The sequence below is a fragment of the Gekko japonicus genome, unplaced genomic scaffold, assembly GCF_001447785.1.
Source record: "Gekko japonicus isolate JY-2015 unplaced genomic scaffold, Gekko_japonicus_V1.1 scaffold3421, whole genome shotgun sequence".
Lineage (NCBI taxonomy): Eukaryota > Metazoa > Chordata > Lepidosauria > Squamata > Gekkonidae > Gekko > Gekko japonicus.
The window spans coordinates 19,565-38,833 of NW_015167157.1; the positions used below are offsets into that span (position 1 = coordinate 19,565).

At 49.7% G+C, this 19,269-nt stretch overlaps 1 protein-coding gene across 1 annotated transcript in view; it reads left to right on the forward strand.

Annotated features, from left to right (window-relative positions):
* The first annotated feature begins 10,568 nt into the window (after positions 1-10,568).
* The window catches only part of MXRA8 (matrix-remodelling associated 8), a 39,217-nt gene continuing 30,516 nt past the window's right edge, over positions 10,569-19,269 (forward strand). Inside the window, exon 1 of the mRNA XM_015413104.1 lies at positions 10,569-10,891. Coding sequence (XP_015268590.1) covers positions 10,843-10,891 — 49 coding nt within the window. The 5' untranslated portion in view covers positions 10,569-10,842. The remainder of the gene's footprint in view (positions 10,892-19,269) is intronic.

Here is a 19,269-nt window from a genome sequence, read left to right on the forward strand (position 1 = left end):
GGGGGGTGCTCCCTGCCTTCTAAGGCAGGTACCCATTCATCTACTCGCTAGTTGTTACGGCTTTCGATCCGCTGGGTGGGCGGGAGCTAGGACTAGGGCCGGGTGCTCACCCCGGCCACGGTGGGTCTCTATGGCATCATACCCTGCTGAGCAAAGTTCCCTCTAAGCCGTGGAGTCTTGTGAGGAAAAAGTCTACTTTGTGAGCTACCGGCATTAAAGTTGTGAGCGAGCGATTTGACTGCTGCAGCAATGAGTTCGCTCTGGAGCCATTCCTTCCTGAGCAAAGACAAACCTGTGTGAGCCGGAGGCTAAAAAACGGTGAGCTAGCTCACACTAACTCAGCTTAGAGGGAACACTGCTGCTGAGGTCCTTCCCCTCTCCGGCTCCTGCCTTCCCCCGGCTTCATCCCCAAATCTCTGATTCCCTAACCCAGAGCCGACAACCTTAGTTGCACAGCAAAGCCATTTGGGGGAGGCTTCCATGGGGACAGAGCCCCCCTCCCGGCTTTCGTCTGAAGGCTAATCAGGGGCTTTGAGCAGTCAGTAATTTGGAACACAGAAAGCACTTTGTAAGACGGTGTCCATCAAAGCCGCTCGGGCTGGTGAGCTCATGGGAATAATAGAAGGTTGCATCGGGCGACCCTGTAATTGTGGCTACGCTTCGAGTTCTGTCTTCGTCGCCAGGTCTCTCTTTTTGTGGGTTTCCTTCAGCCCTGCTCGCCTGATTCAACTTAGATGCAGGGGGATGGTTTCTCACAGCTCCTGAGAGAGGGGAGCTCTGTTGCAGTCTCTCCCCATCTCAAAAGTGCTAGGGGAGGGAGGGGAAGGTGCAGAAAACAACAGTCAAAATTATTTCATGGGGTTGTTTGCGGAGGGTAGCCGTGCTGGTCTGCAGTAAAGCTGGATTCGACTCCAGTGCCACCTTAGAGACCAACAAGATTTCTGGGCTATCAGCTTTCGAGCCTGAACACTCCCTAGAAGCGAAAATGACTAAATTGAAGCTATCGTCCTTTGGTCCCATCACGAGAAGACAGGAGTCACTGGAAAAGACAATAATGCTAGGGAAAGTTGGAGGCAGCTGCAGGGAAAGAAAAAAACACAACATGAGATGGATTGTCTCAATCAGGGAAGCTCACGGCTCTCAGTCTGCAAGGCTGATAGTGATCAGACATTCTGGAGGTCATTCATTCGTAGGGTCGAGAGAGCCAGTTTGGTGTAGTGGGTTAAGAGCGGCAGACTCTAATCTGGGCTAAAAAAGCTCTCCAGAGCTTCTGCAAGAGGTCCCCTCCCCCATACAAATTGCAGCCCTGTGCAAAGTTTGGTGCAGTGGTTAACTGCGTGGACTCTAATCTGGGAGAACCGGGTTTGATTCCCCACTCCTCCACTTGCAGCTGCTGGTGTTACCCTGGGAAAGCCCTAGTTCTGATAAGAGCCGTTCTTGAAAAAGAGCAGTTTCTGTCAGAGCTTTCTCAGCCCCACCTACCTCACAGGGTGTCTGTTGTGGGGAAGGGAAAGGAGTTTGTAAGCCATTCTGAGACTCCGAGTGAAGGGCGGGGTATAAATCCAATCTCCTCCTCCTCTTCCTCCTGGTGGAGTTGCAGCTGATTTTACGCAGGCGTGCGCGCACACATTGCCAACAGCCACAGTTTGCAATGCCAGCATCAGTGGGTTCTACTGTGCGTTCTGTACACTCAGCATGTTCCATACTATGAGATCCTGCGACTCCCATTTTTCACAGTACCTGATAAAACAGCAGATAATCCCCAACTGCTGGGCAATATGGAAGAGGGGACCTCCCAGTTTGCTTGTCAGTTTCAGAGAAAGTCTGGTCAGTTTCAACAGTGGGTTTTCTCCCTTTGCCTGCCTTCCTTTCTGTTCCCTTTCATTCAAGGAACTAAGGCTAAAATGCATAGGCTAAACCTGGACCATGAGGATTTAAATGGAAGGCGCTTGCTGGACGCCACTACGCACCTGAAATTGGGGAATTGCGTAACTTTTTTTTGTTTAATATATCTTTGGATGCCACCCCGCACATGTCAAAAGTGACGTTTCACCTTGATTTAGAAAAGAGTGTTTTTAAAATTGTAGAATGGGGCGTAAGGCGGGCACAGAATCCAAAGTCAAGCTTAAACATTTACTGCTCTGAAAATCTGCAGTAAAATGTGTGTGTGTGTGTAATGGTGAACAAGCTTTTGAGAGTCATAGCTCCCTTCGTCCTGGGGTTGGAAGAACTTCCTGATGAGGAAAGGTGAAGGACTCTGGGTCTTCTTTCTTTAGAAAAAACGACCAGCTGACGGAGATGTGAGCCACATTGGTGTAGTGGTTAAGTGTGCGGACTCTTAATTTGGGAGAACCGGGTTTGATTCCCCACTTCTCCACTTGCAGCTGCTGGATGACCTTGGGCAAGCCGTAGTTCTCTCAGAGGTGTTCTTGAAAAGACCACTTTCTCTCAGAGCGCTCTCAGCCCCACCCGCCTCACAGGGTGTCTGTTGTGGGGAGGGGAAGGGAAAGGCGTTTGTAAGCCGCTCTGAGACTACCTTGAGTAGTGAAGGGTGGGGTATAAATCCAATCTCCTCCTCTTTATATTTATAAATTCTGCATGGTGACAGAAAGAACTTTTTCCCCATCTCTTGTAATACTTGGCCTAGGGGATACACCCTGAAGTTCATGAGCAGCAGATTCAGGTCAAGATGAAGCAAGTACTTCTTTTCACGGAACTCTAAGCCACAAAATCACTGGCTTAGATGGCTTTGAAAGGAGGCACAGTAAAGCAGTAGGACATAGGTCTTTTGATGACTGTTAGTTGTTGTTGTTCAGTCGCACAGTCGAGTCCGACTCTTCGCGACCCCATGGACTAGATCCCGCCAGGCCCTCCTGTCTTCCGCTGTCCTCTGAAGCTTGCTCAATTTCATGTTCGTTGCATCTAGGACACTGTCCAACCATCTCATCCTTTGCCGTCCCCGTCTTCTTTGACCTTCAATCTTACCCAGCATCAGGGTCTTCTCCAGTGAGTGCTCCCTTCTCATTTGGTGGCCAAAGTATTTGAGCTTCAGTTTCATTATCTGGCCTTCCAGGGAACAGTCAGGGTTGATTTCTTTTAGGATTGACTGATTTGATCTCCTTGCAGTCCAAGGGACTCTCAAGAGTCTCCTCCAGCACCATAGTTCAAAAGAATCTATTCTTCGGCGCTCGGCCTTCCTTATAGTCCAACTCTCACAGCCATACATGACTACTGGGATGAGGGCTAAATGGAACCTCCATCTTCAGAGGCAGTGTACCTTAGCATATCAGCTGCCAGTGGGGACTATAACAGGAAGAGGCTTTGCCACCTGTGCTCCTGGTTACAGTACTTCCAGGGGTATCTGAGTTTGGCCACTATGGGAAACAGGATGCTGGATTTAAATATGGATTTGATGGTCTGATCCAACAGGCCATTTATATAGTCTCCTACTGCAGGTCATTGTCACCCCATTGAATCAGTTTGTCCCTGGGATTTTGGCAGAGAAAAGTTGTAAGTCTGTTCAATTTTCCAGCAACAAGGCAATTGTGTGGTGTGGATCGTATTATGCAGTGTCTCACTAATTTGGGCAATCTGTTAATTGGATTTTAACTCGGGGGAGGGGCGTAGTCCTAACTCGCACATGGTCCTATTTCGGTCAGTGTGTGTTTTTCAATACTGCTGTTTTATTTTTCAGTAAACAGATAATAGTGTGGTGATCTCACAGGGATGAAGACGTTTATGACACAACTGTGCATGTCTGCACACAAAGTCAATCACTCTTTGACTGTGAAATGAAACGCAATGCATCACCCACTTGTTGTGTGGGAAGAGTTTGTAGAGACAAATGTGCCCTCTAAGCTGTAGAGTCTTGTGGGCAAAAATTCTCCTTTGTGAGCTGCCGGCATGAAAGTTGTGAGCGAGCGATTTGGCGACTGCAAAAATCAGTTTGCTCTGGAGCCCTCCTTCCTGAGCGAAGACAAAATGTGTGAGCCGGAGGCTAAAAAACTGTGAGCTAGCTCACACTAACTCAGCTTAGAGGATACACTGGTAGAGACTGGAGCAAATTTCATTCTATAGCAAATGCGGTGGTGTTGAAAATAGGGTCGCCAGCCTCCAGGTGGGGCCTGGAGATCTCCCAGAATTACAAGTGATCCCCAGACGACAGAGATCAATTCCCCTTGAGGAAATGGCCACTTTGGAAGGTGGGCAGTATGGTATTATACTCCACTGAGTTCCCTCCCTTTTCCAAACCCCACCCTCCCCAAGCTCCACCCCTAAAACATCCAGGAATTCCCCAGCCTGGAGATGGCAACCCTATCCCGAAGCCATGCTGTTTGCTTTTTAGGGGGACTGATACTGCTTTAAAGAGGAGACTTTTTAAAAACAGGGTAGTAACGTACAAGGAAGGTCACAGCGTTCCGTGCGCCTTGGTGTTTAGTCATGCCGGCCACATGACCACGGAAACGTCTTCGGACAGCGCTGGCTCTTCGGCTTTGAAACGGAGATGAGCACCGCAACCCTAGAGTCGGATTCTACTGGCTTTCGAGCAAGGGGAACCTTTACCTTTACTAGTAACTTGAGAAGGTCAAGTATGCTCCATTTCTTTCCTTCATTTTCATTCCTGGTTTTCCCAATGGGTTTGTTTGGTGTAGTGGCTAAGTGCGCGGACTCTACTCTGGGAGAACCGGGTTTGATTCCCCACTCCTCCTCTTGCAGCTGCTGAATGACCTTGGGCAAGCCATAGTCCTGGCACAGCTGTTCTTGAAAAAGAGCAGTTTCTGTCAGAGTTCTCTCAGCCCCGCCTACCTCACAGGGTGTCTGTTGGGGGGAGGGGAAGGGAAAGGAGTTTGTAAGCTGCTCTGAGACTCCTTTGGGTAGTGAAGGGCAGGGTATAAATCCAATCTCTTCTTCTTCTCTTCTTCTTCTTCTTCTTGTGTGCCATGTTTTGTACCTTTGATGTGAAGGTCAATAACAATAGCGTTTCTGTCAAATAGATTCAGGTGAGTAGCCGTGTCCTATCAGGCAGATATCACAATATACCTTTTGAGAATAGATTATGTAAATACTGTTCACTGGAACCTGACTCAATTTCCCATATTTTACTTCGCTGTCCCACGCATTGTAAGCTTCGTCGACAACTTTTTGATCCTGTTATTTTCAACCTTACTGGCTCTCCGGAGAGAATTACTCAGTATTTACTTGCTGATAAATCCATCAAACTGACGGAACTTGTGGCTGAGTATTTGGCTGTTGTGGTGTGCAGAAGGGTAATCACGTTTCTAAGGCTAGGGCAGAGAATATCTGATTAATTTTGCCACCATCTCTTGTTATTCTTTGATATTTTTAAATTGTTCTACCTGGGCAGTACCACTCTCCTTTTTGACTTTCATCTATGTAAGATTATATCTGTATTTATTGTATTTTATGCCATTAAAGGTGTATTGAAACTGCGCAGCCGTGTTGGTCTGAAGCAACAGAGCAAAATTCAAGTCCCGTGGCACCTTTAAGACCAGCAAAGTTTTATTCAAAGTTTGTTTGTACAGTCAGAGGCTGTAAAAAGACGGCTGCAATTTTGTCTCGATCGAGGGAGGGAAACTGGTGTCAGAAACTACAATTTTCTCATGGAAAAAAACACGTTTTCCAAAATTCTGTGGCATCCCTAGCTGTAACAGAGATCTGGTGTAGCAACACACAATAAGGCAGGGGTGTCAAACATGCGGCCCGAGGGCCGGATCAGGCCCCCAGAGGGCTTCCATCAGGCCCGCAGTGGAACTGGCCATCTCTTGCTTACAGTTCTGCTGCTGCTGCATCATAACTTGCTTCACCAGACTCTCTTAATCACTCCGCCATTTCATGTTTTAACCTGGGTCCTAGACTCAGAACTCTGAGCATGAGATTTCTGTGGCGAATGTCAGTAAATCAAAAGTAGGCTTGCAGCTTACAGAGCTAATGTTTTAAGCATGTTTTTATTTTAAGTTTAAAAAACCCTTTGTGTTTGTGTCCTTTATAAAGTTTATATCTCCGCTACCTGGCATTACATTTTACGACACACATGGCCCGGCCCGACAAGGTCTCATTTATGTCAGATCCAGCCCTCATAACAAATGAGTTTGACACCCCTGCAATAAGGCAATGGGAAATGGCCACAGAAACCATCTTAGAACATATTTGGGGTTATCCGTGGATTTTTGCAAGTTAATATATCTGAAAGCAGCACTTATTTGCAGTTTTCTTCCCTCTCCAAGTGAAAGCAATTTGCCCATTGCTGCCATCCTTCCTGAAATCCAAAATGGCGCACCTGACCAGGAGTTGGTGAAGCAAAGCGCGAGTCTCCACTCACAATGGAACGCTTATGGATTCCAGAGCAGGGGCCCAGGGTGTTATTTCCACCTTCCGGCTTTTATTCTCCTTGAGGGAGAAATACCCAGCTTTCTGGAAACCAGGAGGGCTGGCTCTTCTGTTTCCTATACCAGCTGCCTTTTCGGCTCTGTTGGGTCCCCCTGTTATCAAGAGCGGAGAGCTGGAAATGTTCACCATGAACACGAACCCTCTTCTGCTGAAATGCTCGCAGCTCAGTCGACAATCCTCTTTGTTCGTCGAAAGACTCGATAACATTTTGTGAATAACCCGTCCGGCATTTACAGATAACCCTATCCTCCTAAACTTATCCTGGCCGAGATCCAGTTCCTGGGAACCAGATGAAGGTTAGAGAGAGTTTAAGTTTTCCCATGATCCTTCCCCTGTTTTTATTCTGGCCCAGTTGGCAGGTAGAACAGAAACTGATCCAGAACAGCTGGGCGGTTTGGGGTCTTCTCTCTGCAGGGTTGCAGAGAAAGCTCAAAAGAGATGGTTGCAAAGGGTTAAGAAAGATGCTGAAGTCCCGCAGGGAATATGCTCATCTATGCTAAATAAACAGCACACCCTCCTCCCCCCGAAACAGGAACTCTTACTGTAGTGTGGTTCTCTTGGAATTCTCTTGTTTGAGCAGATGGGAATGATTCCCACGAAGAAGGCAGGCAGCTGGAAGGCCCGGGACTCTGTGCAGCCACCACAGTTTTATTCTCCCCAGCTTTGGCACGACCTCTAATCAGGAACCCCCTTCTGTATTCCGCACCTCAAGTTGCACTCTGCGACCCAAGGTGAAATGTGGACAAAGGGCACTTGAACCCCCTTCTCCCTGGGGTAAACTGCAAAAGTGGCTTTAGTAGAGCCCTTTATGCACCTCTGCAGCTCAGGGCAACCTAGGCAAAGGGCTCCTTGACCCATTCTCCTCCCCAGCAGAGGAATTTTTGTCAGAGTTCGCCACTGTCCTGCCAAGTGCAGGCAGAGGAGGGTGAGTGAGACCGAGGGGCGCTCTGCCAAAGCCCCTGTGTTGCTTGAACTGGGGAGAATGGGTTAATGTGCCCTTTGCCAATATCTCCACTTGTCCTAGAATTTCCAACAGACCAGAAAATAAAAGAGCGTGGCTGGGGGATTTTTGTTTCTTTGTTTGGCTGTGTAATGTAATAGTTTGATTGCTGGATTAAGACCAGGGTTCAAATTCCCATTTGGAGATGAAGCTTATTGGGTGACCTGGACCAGATGTTCTCTTTAGTCTAACCTACTTCACAGGGTTGTTGTGAAGGCAGAAAGGAGGGAGAAAGATGTACTGAGCTACTCGCAGGACGGGTGGCACGGTGGTTACAGGGTCGGACTAGTATCTGGGAGACCCAGATTCGAATTCCCGGTCTGCCATGGAGACTCGCTGGGTGACCTCGAGCCACTCGCACACTTTCAGCCTAACCTACCTCACAGGGCTGTTTTGAGGAGAAAACGGAGGAGAGGAGAGAGGGGGAGAAAGGCAGGATATAAATAAAGTCAATGAAATAAAAATCAATCAAATAGGCCGAGAGCCGTGTCGGTGGAAGTAGTGACGATCTTTGGACGTTTGGAAAGAATTGGAGAGAATTCAGCTAACGCCCTCCACCCAATGAGGCACTGTGTCTTGGAATAACCTGAACAACGGGGGAAGGCCATGACTTTTGACGGATGGTAGCTACCTGGCTGGCTCAGGCTAGCCTGATCTCAACAGATCTCGGAAGCTAAGCAGGGCTGGCCCCAGTTAGTACTTGGATGGGAGGCCACCAAGGAAGCCCAGGGTCACTTCACAGAGGCAGGCAATGGCAAGCCACCTCCAAACGTCTCTTGCCTTGAAGACCATACGGGGTCACCATAAGTCGGCTGTGACTTGACGGCATTTCCCACCACCACCAGATGCCCCTAACTGGAGCCTGGAGTGAGATCCTTGTCTAGAAGAAGAAGAGAAGAAGAGATTGGCTTGATACCCCGCCCTTCAATATCCAAAGGAGCCTCATGACCAGTGTCCTGATGCCTATCAAAAGGACAGTCCAAAGAATCCATATTCAACAGATCACAATGGACACGCTAATGGCTCCTGGATGTAGCCAAAAGAGGAGTGATTCTTGGATGCGATCAGGGGTCATTTCCTGCGGGAGCGCACAGGAGCAGAACTCCGGCAGTAAGGCGCCCAGGGGGCAGGCACATGCAACAAGCCCCGCCCCCTGCTCCCAGCAGCCCTCAGTCGGGCCACGAGGAGCAAGAAGCAGCCAGGTACCGGTGATGTCAGGGTGTGTGGCATATACAAATAAGTTATGCTAATGAGCTATGCTAATGAGCTCCTGCACCTCTTTTTCTACGAAATGACCCCTGGCTGCGATGAGGCTGGCGGAGGGAGTACAGCACCTCCAGTTGCAAGTGGTGATTTGCCCGTGTGCACATGTGCAAAGTACATTTTAAAAAATTAGGCCACGCCGCCACTTGGGCGGCACAGCTGTTTGGATGGTGCCTGGAGCCTCATCGCGTGATGCAAGCGGTTGGGCACGGGATGTGTGATCATCTGAACCCACTAAAAATATCCCCGATCAAATCTACAGCAGGAACAAATCACGGTAAGCTTGCCGTGTGACCACACCCTCAGACCGGCTCACAATCTCCTTTCCTTTCCCCTCCCCACAACAGGCACACTGTGAGGTAGGTGGGGTTGAGGGAGCTCTCTTGAGAATTGCTCTTTCCAGAACAGCTCTGAAAGAACTTGTGACTGACCCAAGGTCACTCCAGCAGCTGCATGTGGAGGAGCGGGGAATCAAACCGGGTTCTCCCAGGTTAGAGTTCGCACACTTAACCATTACACCATAAGAGACAGAGCATCACTTGCCCCAGAGCCCCTATCTATACCTCATGGCTAATAACTACTGATGGACTTCTGCTCCAGATGTTTATCTAATTCCCTCTTGAAGCCGTCCATGCTTGTAGCCACTACCACTTCCTGTGGCAGTGAATTCCATGTGTTAATCACTCTTTGGGTGAAGAAGGATTTCCTTTTATCCGTTCTAACCCGACCGCTCAGCAATTTCATGGAGTGCCCACGAGTTCTTGTATTGTGAGAAAGGGAGAAAAGTACCTCTTTCTCTACCTGCTCTTTCCCATGCATAATCTTATAAACCTCAATCATGTCACCCCTCAGTCGTCGTTTCTCCAAGCTAAAGAGCCCTAAGCGCCTTAACCTTTCCTCATAGGGAAAGTGTTCCAACCCTTTTATCATTCGAGTTGCCCAAACTGGCTTTCCAACTGCCTAGTCGGAAGGTAGTAGAAAAGAGCAAGAGTCCAGGAGCACCTTAAAAACTAACAAAACATGTGGCAGGATAGGAACTTTCGTGAGTCACTGCGCACTTCTTCAGATACAGCTAGAAGGTAAAAAGCAAAAGCGTTGGAAGGTAAAAAGCAAAGGGGGTGACGCCTTGAGTTTGGCAAGTGAGCTATTTCTGTGGGCATGCTGTTTGCTTTCGGGGGGCTGGATAGTGATTGAAAACTGCCTCTCGGGGGGGCCTCCCCTTGTTTCGATGGTTGCCAATCTTCAGGTGAGGCCTGGAGTTCTCCCAGAATCACAACGGGTCTCCCGACATCTGTTCCCCTAGAAAAAAAATGCCAGTTTCAGCGGGTGCGCTCCTGGCACGGCATCCCCCCCCAGACAAACCCTCCTCCAGATCTCCAGGAATCCCCCAAACCAGAGCTGGCAACCCTGCTTTGTTTCCCTTGCAGATTTGTAAACAGACGTCCCAAACCCTTATAATCCTCCGATTCTCGCTCTAGGCTGCTCCCCAGGCACTTGAAGAGGTGGGGGACCGTAAAAGAATTTCACGGAGGGGGCCTTGCCTTATCTCAGCGAAACCGCCTGTCACTTCTGGACAAATGTCTGCTGCTCCTGTCTTCTGAGACTCCAGCAAATCTGTGCAGAGAAGAGGCCTGAAGATCAAAAACCCTCCAGAGAAGGCGAAAAGGGGGAGAGAGAGAGGCAGAGAGAGAAACAGAACCCAGGCCAGCATCTTGGCAGGATGTCAAAGGCGAGGAAGGCGCTGCAGCTGGATTCTGTAAATGCCCAAGAAAATTAATACCATACCCAGCAGGGAGGTGGGTGGGGTGGAGAGCGGTTTTTGGAACGGGGGAGTCGTACAGGACCGGCACAGACTCCCTGGATCGACTGGGACATCAAACGAGGCTTGGGAGAGAAGGGCAAAGGCGACGTTCAAGAGGGAGGTCTGCGATGTAGTAGAAAGAAAGCGGCAGAGGGGAAAGAAAGGGGAGGAAGGGGATAGCCAAGCGCGATGGCGAGGAGTTAAACTTGGAGGTGGGGGGGCGCCCGGAGTGCTGCGTTCTCTGGTGTTTTTTGAGTTGTAAACTGATGAGATCATAAGTGTTTTTAAGCAAGCAAGCAAGCAAAGAGAGGGAGGGGAAAAACAGCCTTGAGAAATTTGGCTTTTCGGGGGAAAGCCGGAGACGAGAACCATGGAGCCCGCGAGCAGATTGCTCTGGTCTCTGCTGTTACTTTTGCAAGGTAAGTCTGCGAAGGGGGGATTGGCTTCTCCCCCACCTTCCTTTCCTGAGCAGAATGTGGATTTTGGAGGGGCACTTGTTTGGGCGAGTGTCATCCAGAAAGCAGTCGTTCACCCAGGGTCTAGATTTATTTACCCCAGTATACTTTCTCGGGCAAGGATTAGCGGAAACATGAAGCGTGTTATGAAAGTTTGGGACTGACCGGGATTTAGTTTACAGGACTTTGCGCAAGCAGCCAGCAGTAATCCAGTTCTGTGTGGTGGGTGATGGTCAAAAAGGCATCTAGGCTTTTTGAGGGAGGGAAGCAGACGGAAACCCAACAGGCCGAGCTTCCGAGAGCCAGTTTGGTGTAGTGGTTAAGAGTGTCGGACACAGTCCCCACTCCTCCACGTCACGTGCAGCCAGCTGGGTGACCTTGGGTCAGTCACAAGTTCTCTCAGAGCTGTTCTCTCCAGAGCAGTGCTCTCAGAGGTCTCTCAGCCCCACCTGCCTCACGGGGTGTCTGTTGTGGGGAGAGGAAGGGAAAGGAGATTGTAAGCCTCCGAGTGAAGGGTGGGGTATAAATCCAATTCGTCTTCTCCCCCCCCCATTGCATTCCCATGGATCTTAAAGTTGTCCCCATTGAATGAAGCAATGGCTTACAGGAACCCCTGCTGACGTTGCATGTTGTGTCTTACTACCAAAATTGTTCCTTGTAACCACGGCCTTTCTGGTCCCAGCGAAAAGAGCTGGGAGAGATTTCACCTGTTAGATTTCTGGTTGTCAGCTGGGTAACGGTGCTGGAACAGAGCCCCTTAACAGTCTCAGAGCCACTTAACAGTCCCTGGAATCTTGCTTTGATGGCCGCAGTTGCATCTGGAGACATTAGACGGTCATAGGTAGAAGAGTGGCTAGAGAGACCTGTGTTCAAATGCTGCTTTCTCAGGCTTAGGCTCAGTTCGTGGCTTTTGGAAAGTCGCTCTTTCTGTCAAATTGACCTATCCACACAAAAATGTGAAACCAAAGGAGGCAGGTGCAGAGGAGGTCTCGAAAGGGTACATTGAAGGGAAAATGTAGTATTGGTGGAAAAGGGGCAAAGTGGGAAGGGATGAACAGGGGCTTTGAAAAATAGGGCTGCCGGCTGTCAGGGGCCAGCAGGCCAAGCTGGTCAGATGGGTCAACTCTGAGTTTTTAGTTGATTGGTAACTGCTCATTGGTGGGATTGCAAAGACGAGCGTGCTTGTTTCATGTGGTCATTTTGGTATAATACAAGAAGAGAAAGCTAATGATGGCAGCTTTTGTTTATTACCCTGTTAATTATCTTAACAACGCTTGAGCACTCGGCCTCAGACAGGCAGATCAGGGATGGCAGAGGAGTCAAAACTCAGCTTTGAGTCTGGTCATGCAAAGATTTTTACTACCAAAATGCATAGGGAGACAAGGTTTGCCTGTGCAGACTTGTGCAAGCTTTTGAACTACGCAGAGCTCCTCATAATGCTGATGAAGAATTCTGCAGAATCCAAGATCCGGCCTATGACTATAACTTCCTGTATACTGATCGAAGAAAAAGATTTCACTGTACTCGGTTTGCATGACTCCCTCTGCGGACTCAATTGACAAGGGCCATTTATACCGAGTTGCAAAATTATTTGTTCCTTTTCCTGTTTGTGCTGCAGAACTTTTTTTTAACAGAGATTTTGCAAATAGATCCAAAGCAAAGAGACTTTACCTTGTCAGAGAGGCCAGTGGAAAGTTACCGAGAAGCGTGAAAATGCTCAGTGGGGTTATTTTTCTCCTGGTAATGCTTAATGACTGATGAGGCAAATTTAAAACGACCAAACCAATTCAGGCGACATTTGTCTTCGCATACCTGTCCTATAGTGGAAATCACAGCTACCCACAATATTTATTTATTTATATGTTTCACTTATACCCTGACTTCCCACTGGGGACCCAAAACATTGTTCTCTCCTCCATTTTATCCTCACAACAGCCCTACGAGGTAGGTTATGCGCAGAGTGTGCGACTGGCCCACGGTCAGCCAGCAACCTTCCATGGCACAGCCGGGATTCAAACCCAGGTCTCCCAGAAACTAATCTGACACTCTTAATCACCGGTCTGGCTTTCTATCCCAATATCTAAAGCTGAGATGGGTAAATTGTTCTGGGTCAGTTATATGAGGATGTAGCAGTTCGAAAGCAAGAAATTGCAAGTAGATAAATAGGTACTGCCTTGGTGGGAAGGTAACAGTGTTCCGTGCGCCTCATCATCTAGTCATGCCGGCCACATGCCCACAGAGAAGTCTTCGGACAGTGCTGGCTCTTCGGCTTGGAAACGGAGATGAGCACTGCCCCTTAGAGTCGGATTCGACTGGCTCTCGGGCAAGGGAAACCTTTACCTTTACTATGTGCCATGTAAAGTGCTGTCAAGTTGTGGTCAACGTATGGCGACTCTGTAAGGTTTTCAAGGCAAGAGAGGAACAGAGTTGGTTTTGTTGGATTATTGGTATTTAGCAGAGTGCTCAAGGCTTATAGTGCAGCAGAACCAACCTGGAGTGTGCTGGCCAGGAACAAAGTTATATGCAAAGCCTCTTATCTTTGCAAAATTAGTATGAGTCCTTTATTGAAGGAACTCCATTCTAGACAGGATAGAGACAGGGTTCTAATCTAGTCTAACTAGCTAGGATGGATGGAGATGCAGGAAGCACGTCCTGCTCCCATGGTGCCAGGATGAAGAAGGCTAGCATAGTGTGGAGAGAAAGTGTCAGAGCCAGAAGGAAGGAAGTTTCCCTAAGAGTAGCAATCTACATATCAAGGGGATAGTATCAGAGAGTAAAGGAAAGGATGGTCAGTGTCTTGGTCTCTCTATCTCTTTGGCTGTCTTATAAACCCCCTCTGAAGTCTGTGGCTAAGAGACAGCGCAAAGTCCTTCCCTTCCAACAGGTTTGCCTGCCTCTGTGGAACAACCCTGGGCTTCCTTGGTGGTCTCCCACCCAAATACTGACCAGGACTGTCCCTGCTTAGCTGACGAGGTCTGACAAGATCTAGCTAGCCCGGGCCATCCAAATAAGGGAATGTCCATGCCGTTTCCCAAATATTGTCCTGAAAATGGAAGTGGGGGCCAACGAGGAGGAGGCCGTGCGCCTCTTGCCCGCCTCGCAGGAGCAGCAGCCACTTTACTAGTAATTACGTATTTTAAAAGAACTATCAGAAGACTGCACGGGCGGGTCGACCCGCCTTGTTGCGTCTAGACAGGGCAGGCGTGCGTTGGGTGCATGCCCGACCCAGTTTGGAGCCCACGTGACCCTGGCTCGGAGGAAAGCCTCGCTGCTTTGGGAGAAGCGAAAGAGCTTCTGCCCGGCCATCTCGGAAATCCTGCCCCTGGAGGCGGTTCCGCCCAGCCTTTGGGACTTCAGCATACTTGGCCGGGGGTAGAAAAATGGGGGCCTCCTCCTCCTGTCCAACAAACTGCTGTCGACGCTGATACTCCAGCAGCTGAGCTTTGCAACCGGGGGCCCTTTTAGATGGAGACGCACAGAGGCCAGCTGTTACACCAGGGACCCTTGTGTGCGCAAAGCATGCAATCTGCGCCGAGGACCCTCCTCGATGACGCATGAAACAGCCTCAAGCCAAGTCCGACTTCGGCTCAGTACTGTCTCTGCAGGAGCTCTCCAGGGCTTCGGTAGGGAAACGTCTTTCCCAGGTACGCACAGATGAAGCCGCCTTTTGCTGAATCAGATCATCAAAGTCGGCATCGTCTACTCAGACTGGCAGCGGCTTTCCGGGAATCTCAGGTTGAGGTCTTCCGCCTACCGCTGGATCCTTTTAACTGGATGTAATGTACTCGCCATGACCACGTGCGCGACCGTTGGGCCATGCGGTCATGCAAAAGCCTGAAGCTTCACTCCGAGAGAACAATAGCCAAGCGGATCCTAGCCCGCACCTATCAGAGGGCCAGGTCCGCTGCCGAGAGCCTATGGGACTCTCGGCTACTGTAAATAGCCAGTAGGAAGTAGGGGGTGTGTTTTGGTGGTGAGTTTTCCAGTGCATATAAACCGGCCTGCGAGCCAGCTTACTTTGTCTTGTTCCTGCTTAATAAAAGTACTCTGCTGAAATCACTCCACGTTTCTGAGTACTTTTCACTGGAGATGCCAGGGATTGAACCTGGGACCTTCTGCATGCCGAGCCGATGCTCTGCCTCTGAGCCACGGCCCCTTTCCTGCTACTGTTCCTGCTACTTATGAATACATGAAGCTGCCTTGTACTGAATCGGACCCTTGGTCCATCGAGGTCAGCGTTGTCTACTCAGACTGGCAGCGGCTTTCCAGGGTCTCGGGTTGAGGTCTTTCCCATCACCTACTGCCTGGTCCTTTTTAACTGGAGATGCCGGGGATTGAACCTGGGACCTCCTGCATGCCAAGCAGATGCTCTTCCACCGAGCCACGGCTGCTCCCCAAACGCACCTGAAGCCACCTTCTACTGAATCAGACCACTGGTCCATCAAAGTCAGGATAATCTATTCAGACTGGCAGCGTCTTTCCAGGGTCTCGGGTTGAGGTCTTTCCCATCACCGACTGCCTGGTCCTTTTTAACTGGAGATGCCGGGGATTGAACCTGGGACCTCCTGCATGCCAAGCAGAGGCTCTTCCACTGTGCCACAGATGCTCCCCAATAGGTCCGCTAACAAAGCAGTTGAAAGCCGTCTGCTGCGTCCGAACTTTGAGTGATCTAGCTCAGTAGTGTCTGCTCTGATTGGCAGCAGCTCTCCAGGGTCTCAGGCAGAGCTCTTTCCCATCACCGACTGCCGGGTCCTTTTTAACTGGCAGTGGTGGGGATTGAACCTGGGACCTTCTGCACGCCGAGCGGACGCTTTACCCACTGAGCCACTTGAGAGCCTGTGGTTGGAGATGGCCCCTGGGACCTTCTGCACACAAAATATGTACTTGCAGCACAGGCTTTTCTGTGCCGGTGTGATGCAATCACATAGGCCGCTGGATTCAAGTCCCGTAGCACTTTAGAGACCAACAATCGGGTGGGATAAACTCTCGAGACTCAAAGCTCCCTTCGTACCTGACGAAGGATGCTGACAAAGTGAGTTTTGACTCTGAAAAGCTCATCGCCTCCAAACCTTGTTGATCTGTAGGTGCTACTGGACTCGAATTCAGCTCTTCCACACTGCAGACCAACATGGCTACCCTCTGAAACAATCATGCAGGCACACGCTCTTAAATACTGGCGGGGAGAAGAAACCATTTCTGCGTCTCTCTCTCTAGAATCCCAGCTTCTTCAATAAAAATTCCGGCCGCCGGGACAAGAGCTGATCAGTCCAGTAAAAAACACAGCCAGTTGGCACCTCTGTATACAGGGTGACAGGGCTCTTTTTGTAGAAAAAGTCCAGCAGGAACTCATTAGCATAATAGGCCACACCCAACAGCAGAAACTAATTAGCATATTAGGCCACGCCCCTGACGGCACAGCTCATTGGTCTGTTAGGCCACACCCCCATGTTACCAGAAGTGTGCTCATCCAGCCACACCCACCTTTTGCTTCTTATTCTGTTTACCTTGTATGTTGTCAAAACCCAGGGCTTTTCTTGTAGCAGGAACTCCTTTGCATGTTAGGCCACACACCCCTAATGTAGCCAATCCTAATGAGTTTCTGCTGTTGGGTGTGGCCTATTATGCTAATGAGTTCCTGCTGGGCGTGGCCAACTTGGGAGCCAGCCGGAACTCCGTTCCTGTGCGTTCCTGCCCAAAAATAGCCCTGCAGGGTGATATGTTGCAGTTGTTCTTCTGATACACTCCCTGCGTTGTTTCCTTTCACCGCCGCCCGTGTTCCTATTGTCCAGGTTTTTAATCTTGCCCTAGGTTCGGTAGGCTGGGCTGGGGATCACCAGTGCAGCTTTTTCTTGGCCCTTTATTATTTATTTATTTATTTATTTATTTATCATTACTCTCGATTTATATCCCGCCTTGTCTGGCAAGCAGGCTCAAGGAAGCGTACAATGAGTTAAAATTACAATAAAACACAGATAAAATCCCAACAATGATCTATAAAGTGCAGATTAAGTACGAATAATGGCAATCGTTGTAAGATGGTCCAGGATGACTAGACCAGTATCCTCGGCAGTGTTCCCTCTAAGCTGAGTGAGTGTGAGCTAGCTCGCCGTTTTTTAGCCTCCGGCTCACACATTTTTGTCTTGGCTCAGGAAGGAGGGCTCCAGAGCAAACTAATTGATGCAGGAGCCAAATCGCCTGCTCACAGCTTTAATGCCAGTCACTCACCAAGTAGAATTTTTGCTCACAAGACTCCACAGTTTAGAGGGAGCATGGATCCCCGGTAGACTGCCAGTAACAGGCGGGCCATGATAGATGATTTTAAGAGCTCGTTTAAAGGTTCCCACCAGTGTTCCCTCTAAGCTGAGTTAGAGTGAGCTAGCTCACAGTTTTTTAGCCTCCAGCTCACACATTTTTGTCTTGGCTCAGGGGGGAGGGCTCCAGAGCAAACTAATTTATGCAGTGGCCAAATCGCTTGCTCACAACTTTTATATGCCAGAAGCTCACAAAGTAGAATTTTTGCTCACAAGACTCCACAGCTTAGAGGGAACATTGGTTCCCACTGTTCTCTATTCACCCTGATGACAGTTCCTGGGAAGGGATGAGCCATCTTCAGCCAAAGAGTCATGAACATGTGGGATTCACTGCTGCAGGGTGGCCACTACAAGCATAGGCAGCTTCAAGGGGGATAGACATCTGGAGCAGGGGTCCATCAGTGGCTATTGGCCACAAGGTATACATGGATGGAACACTCTGTCTGGGGCAGTGATGCTCTGTATTCTCGGTGCTTGGAGGGTCACAGTGGGAGGGCTTCTGGAGTTCCGGCCCTGCTGGTGGACCTCTTGTTGGCAGCCGGGTTTTTTGGCCACGATGTGACGCAAAGTTTTGGACCGGATGGGCCATTGGCCTGATCCAACATTGGCTTCCTTTATGTTCTTATGTCTGGGGCAGTGATGCTCTGTCTTCTTGGTGCTTGGTGGGCAACGGTAGGAGGGCTTCTAGAGTCCTGGGTCCACTGGTGGACCTCTTGATGGACCTCTTGATGGCACAGAGTGTAGGACTGAATGGGCCATTGGCCTGATCCAACATGACTTTTCTTATGTTCTTATGTCTGAGGCAGTGATGCCCTGTCTTCTTGGTGCTTGGTGGGCAACAGTAGGAGGGCTTCTGGTGTCCTAGCCCCACTGGTGGACCTCCTGATGGCATCTGGGTCTTGGCCACTGTGTGACACAGAGTGTTGGACTGAATGGTCCATTGGCCTGATCCAGCATGGCTTCTCTTATGTTCTTATGTCTGAGGCAGTGATGCTTTGTATTCTTGGTGCCGGGGGGGGGGCAACAGTGGGAGGGCTTCTGGAGTTCTAGCCCTGCTGGTGGACCTCCTGATGGTCCCTGGGTTTTGGCCACTGTGTGACACAGAGTGTAGGACTGGATGGGCCACTGGCCTGATCCAACATTGGCTTCTTTTATGTTCTTAGAACTGGCAGCCATTTCCTGAGACTTAAAACTGTCTACGTCGCTAGGTGTAGTTTCAGACGGATGAGGAGAGCTTTGCCTCCCGAAAGCTTGTACCCCGAAATTCTTGTTGGTGCCGCTGGACTCCAATCTAATCGCAAGATGGAACGCCTTCCCTCCTCCGCTTGAAAGTCCGCAGGAGATCGGGGACTTTGGGTGGTCTTCATCAAGCCGGCAGGTAAAGCGGGTGTAATAAAAGAATCCAGAAACAGGGCCAACAGCTGTTCTCAAGCTTGGAGATCATGCCGTTCCGACCGAACAGCACATATGGTGAGTTTCCTGCTTTTTGGGAAAGCGAGCCAAACTTTCAGAAACTATGGAATCTGCGAAGACCCCCGCGTTAGATGCATTACACAGAAAAGCAGCAACGGGCCTGGAGGCCTTCAGTGCGCAGCTGTAAAAGCATCACAGCATGCGAGCGAATGCCACACGAGCTGGAATGTGGCGTGATCTTTTTTTTAAAGGGCCGAATAACCCCTGTAGCAGTGCCCCCTCGGGGGCTATGTCAGCCGGACCCGAAGATCCTCCGGCGCAGGGCTTTCATCTGGATTCCATCATCTGCCGCTTGTTGGCACTGGCTTGGCAAAGCCAGGCTTGTAATCTGGCCTCCGCAGAGCCGTAATTTGGGATGGGAACATACTTGTCGGCGCTGTCTCTCGAGCTCCGGGACCACAAATGACAGAGGAGAGGAGAAGCCCTGCTTACAACTGACTGGTTCTTTTTTCAAAATGTCAGCCGTTCGAGGCGTTCAGTAAGAAAAACAGGCCTCGGAACGCAGCGAGCCTTGAGATGATAATTCCCAAATGTCGGGCTGCGCAAGAGCTGTGCTGT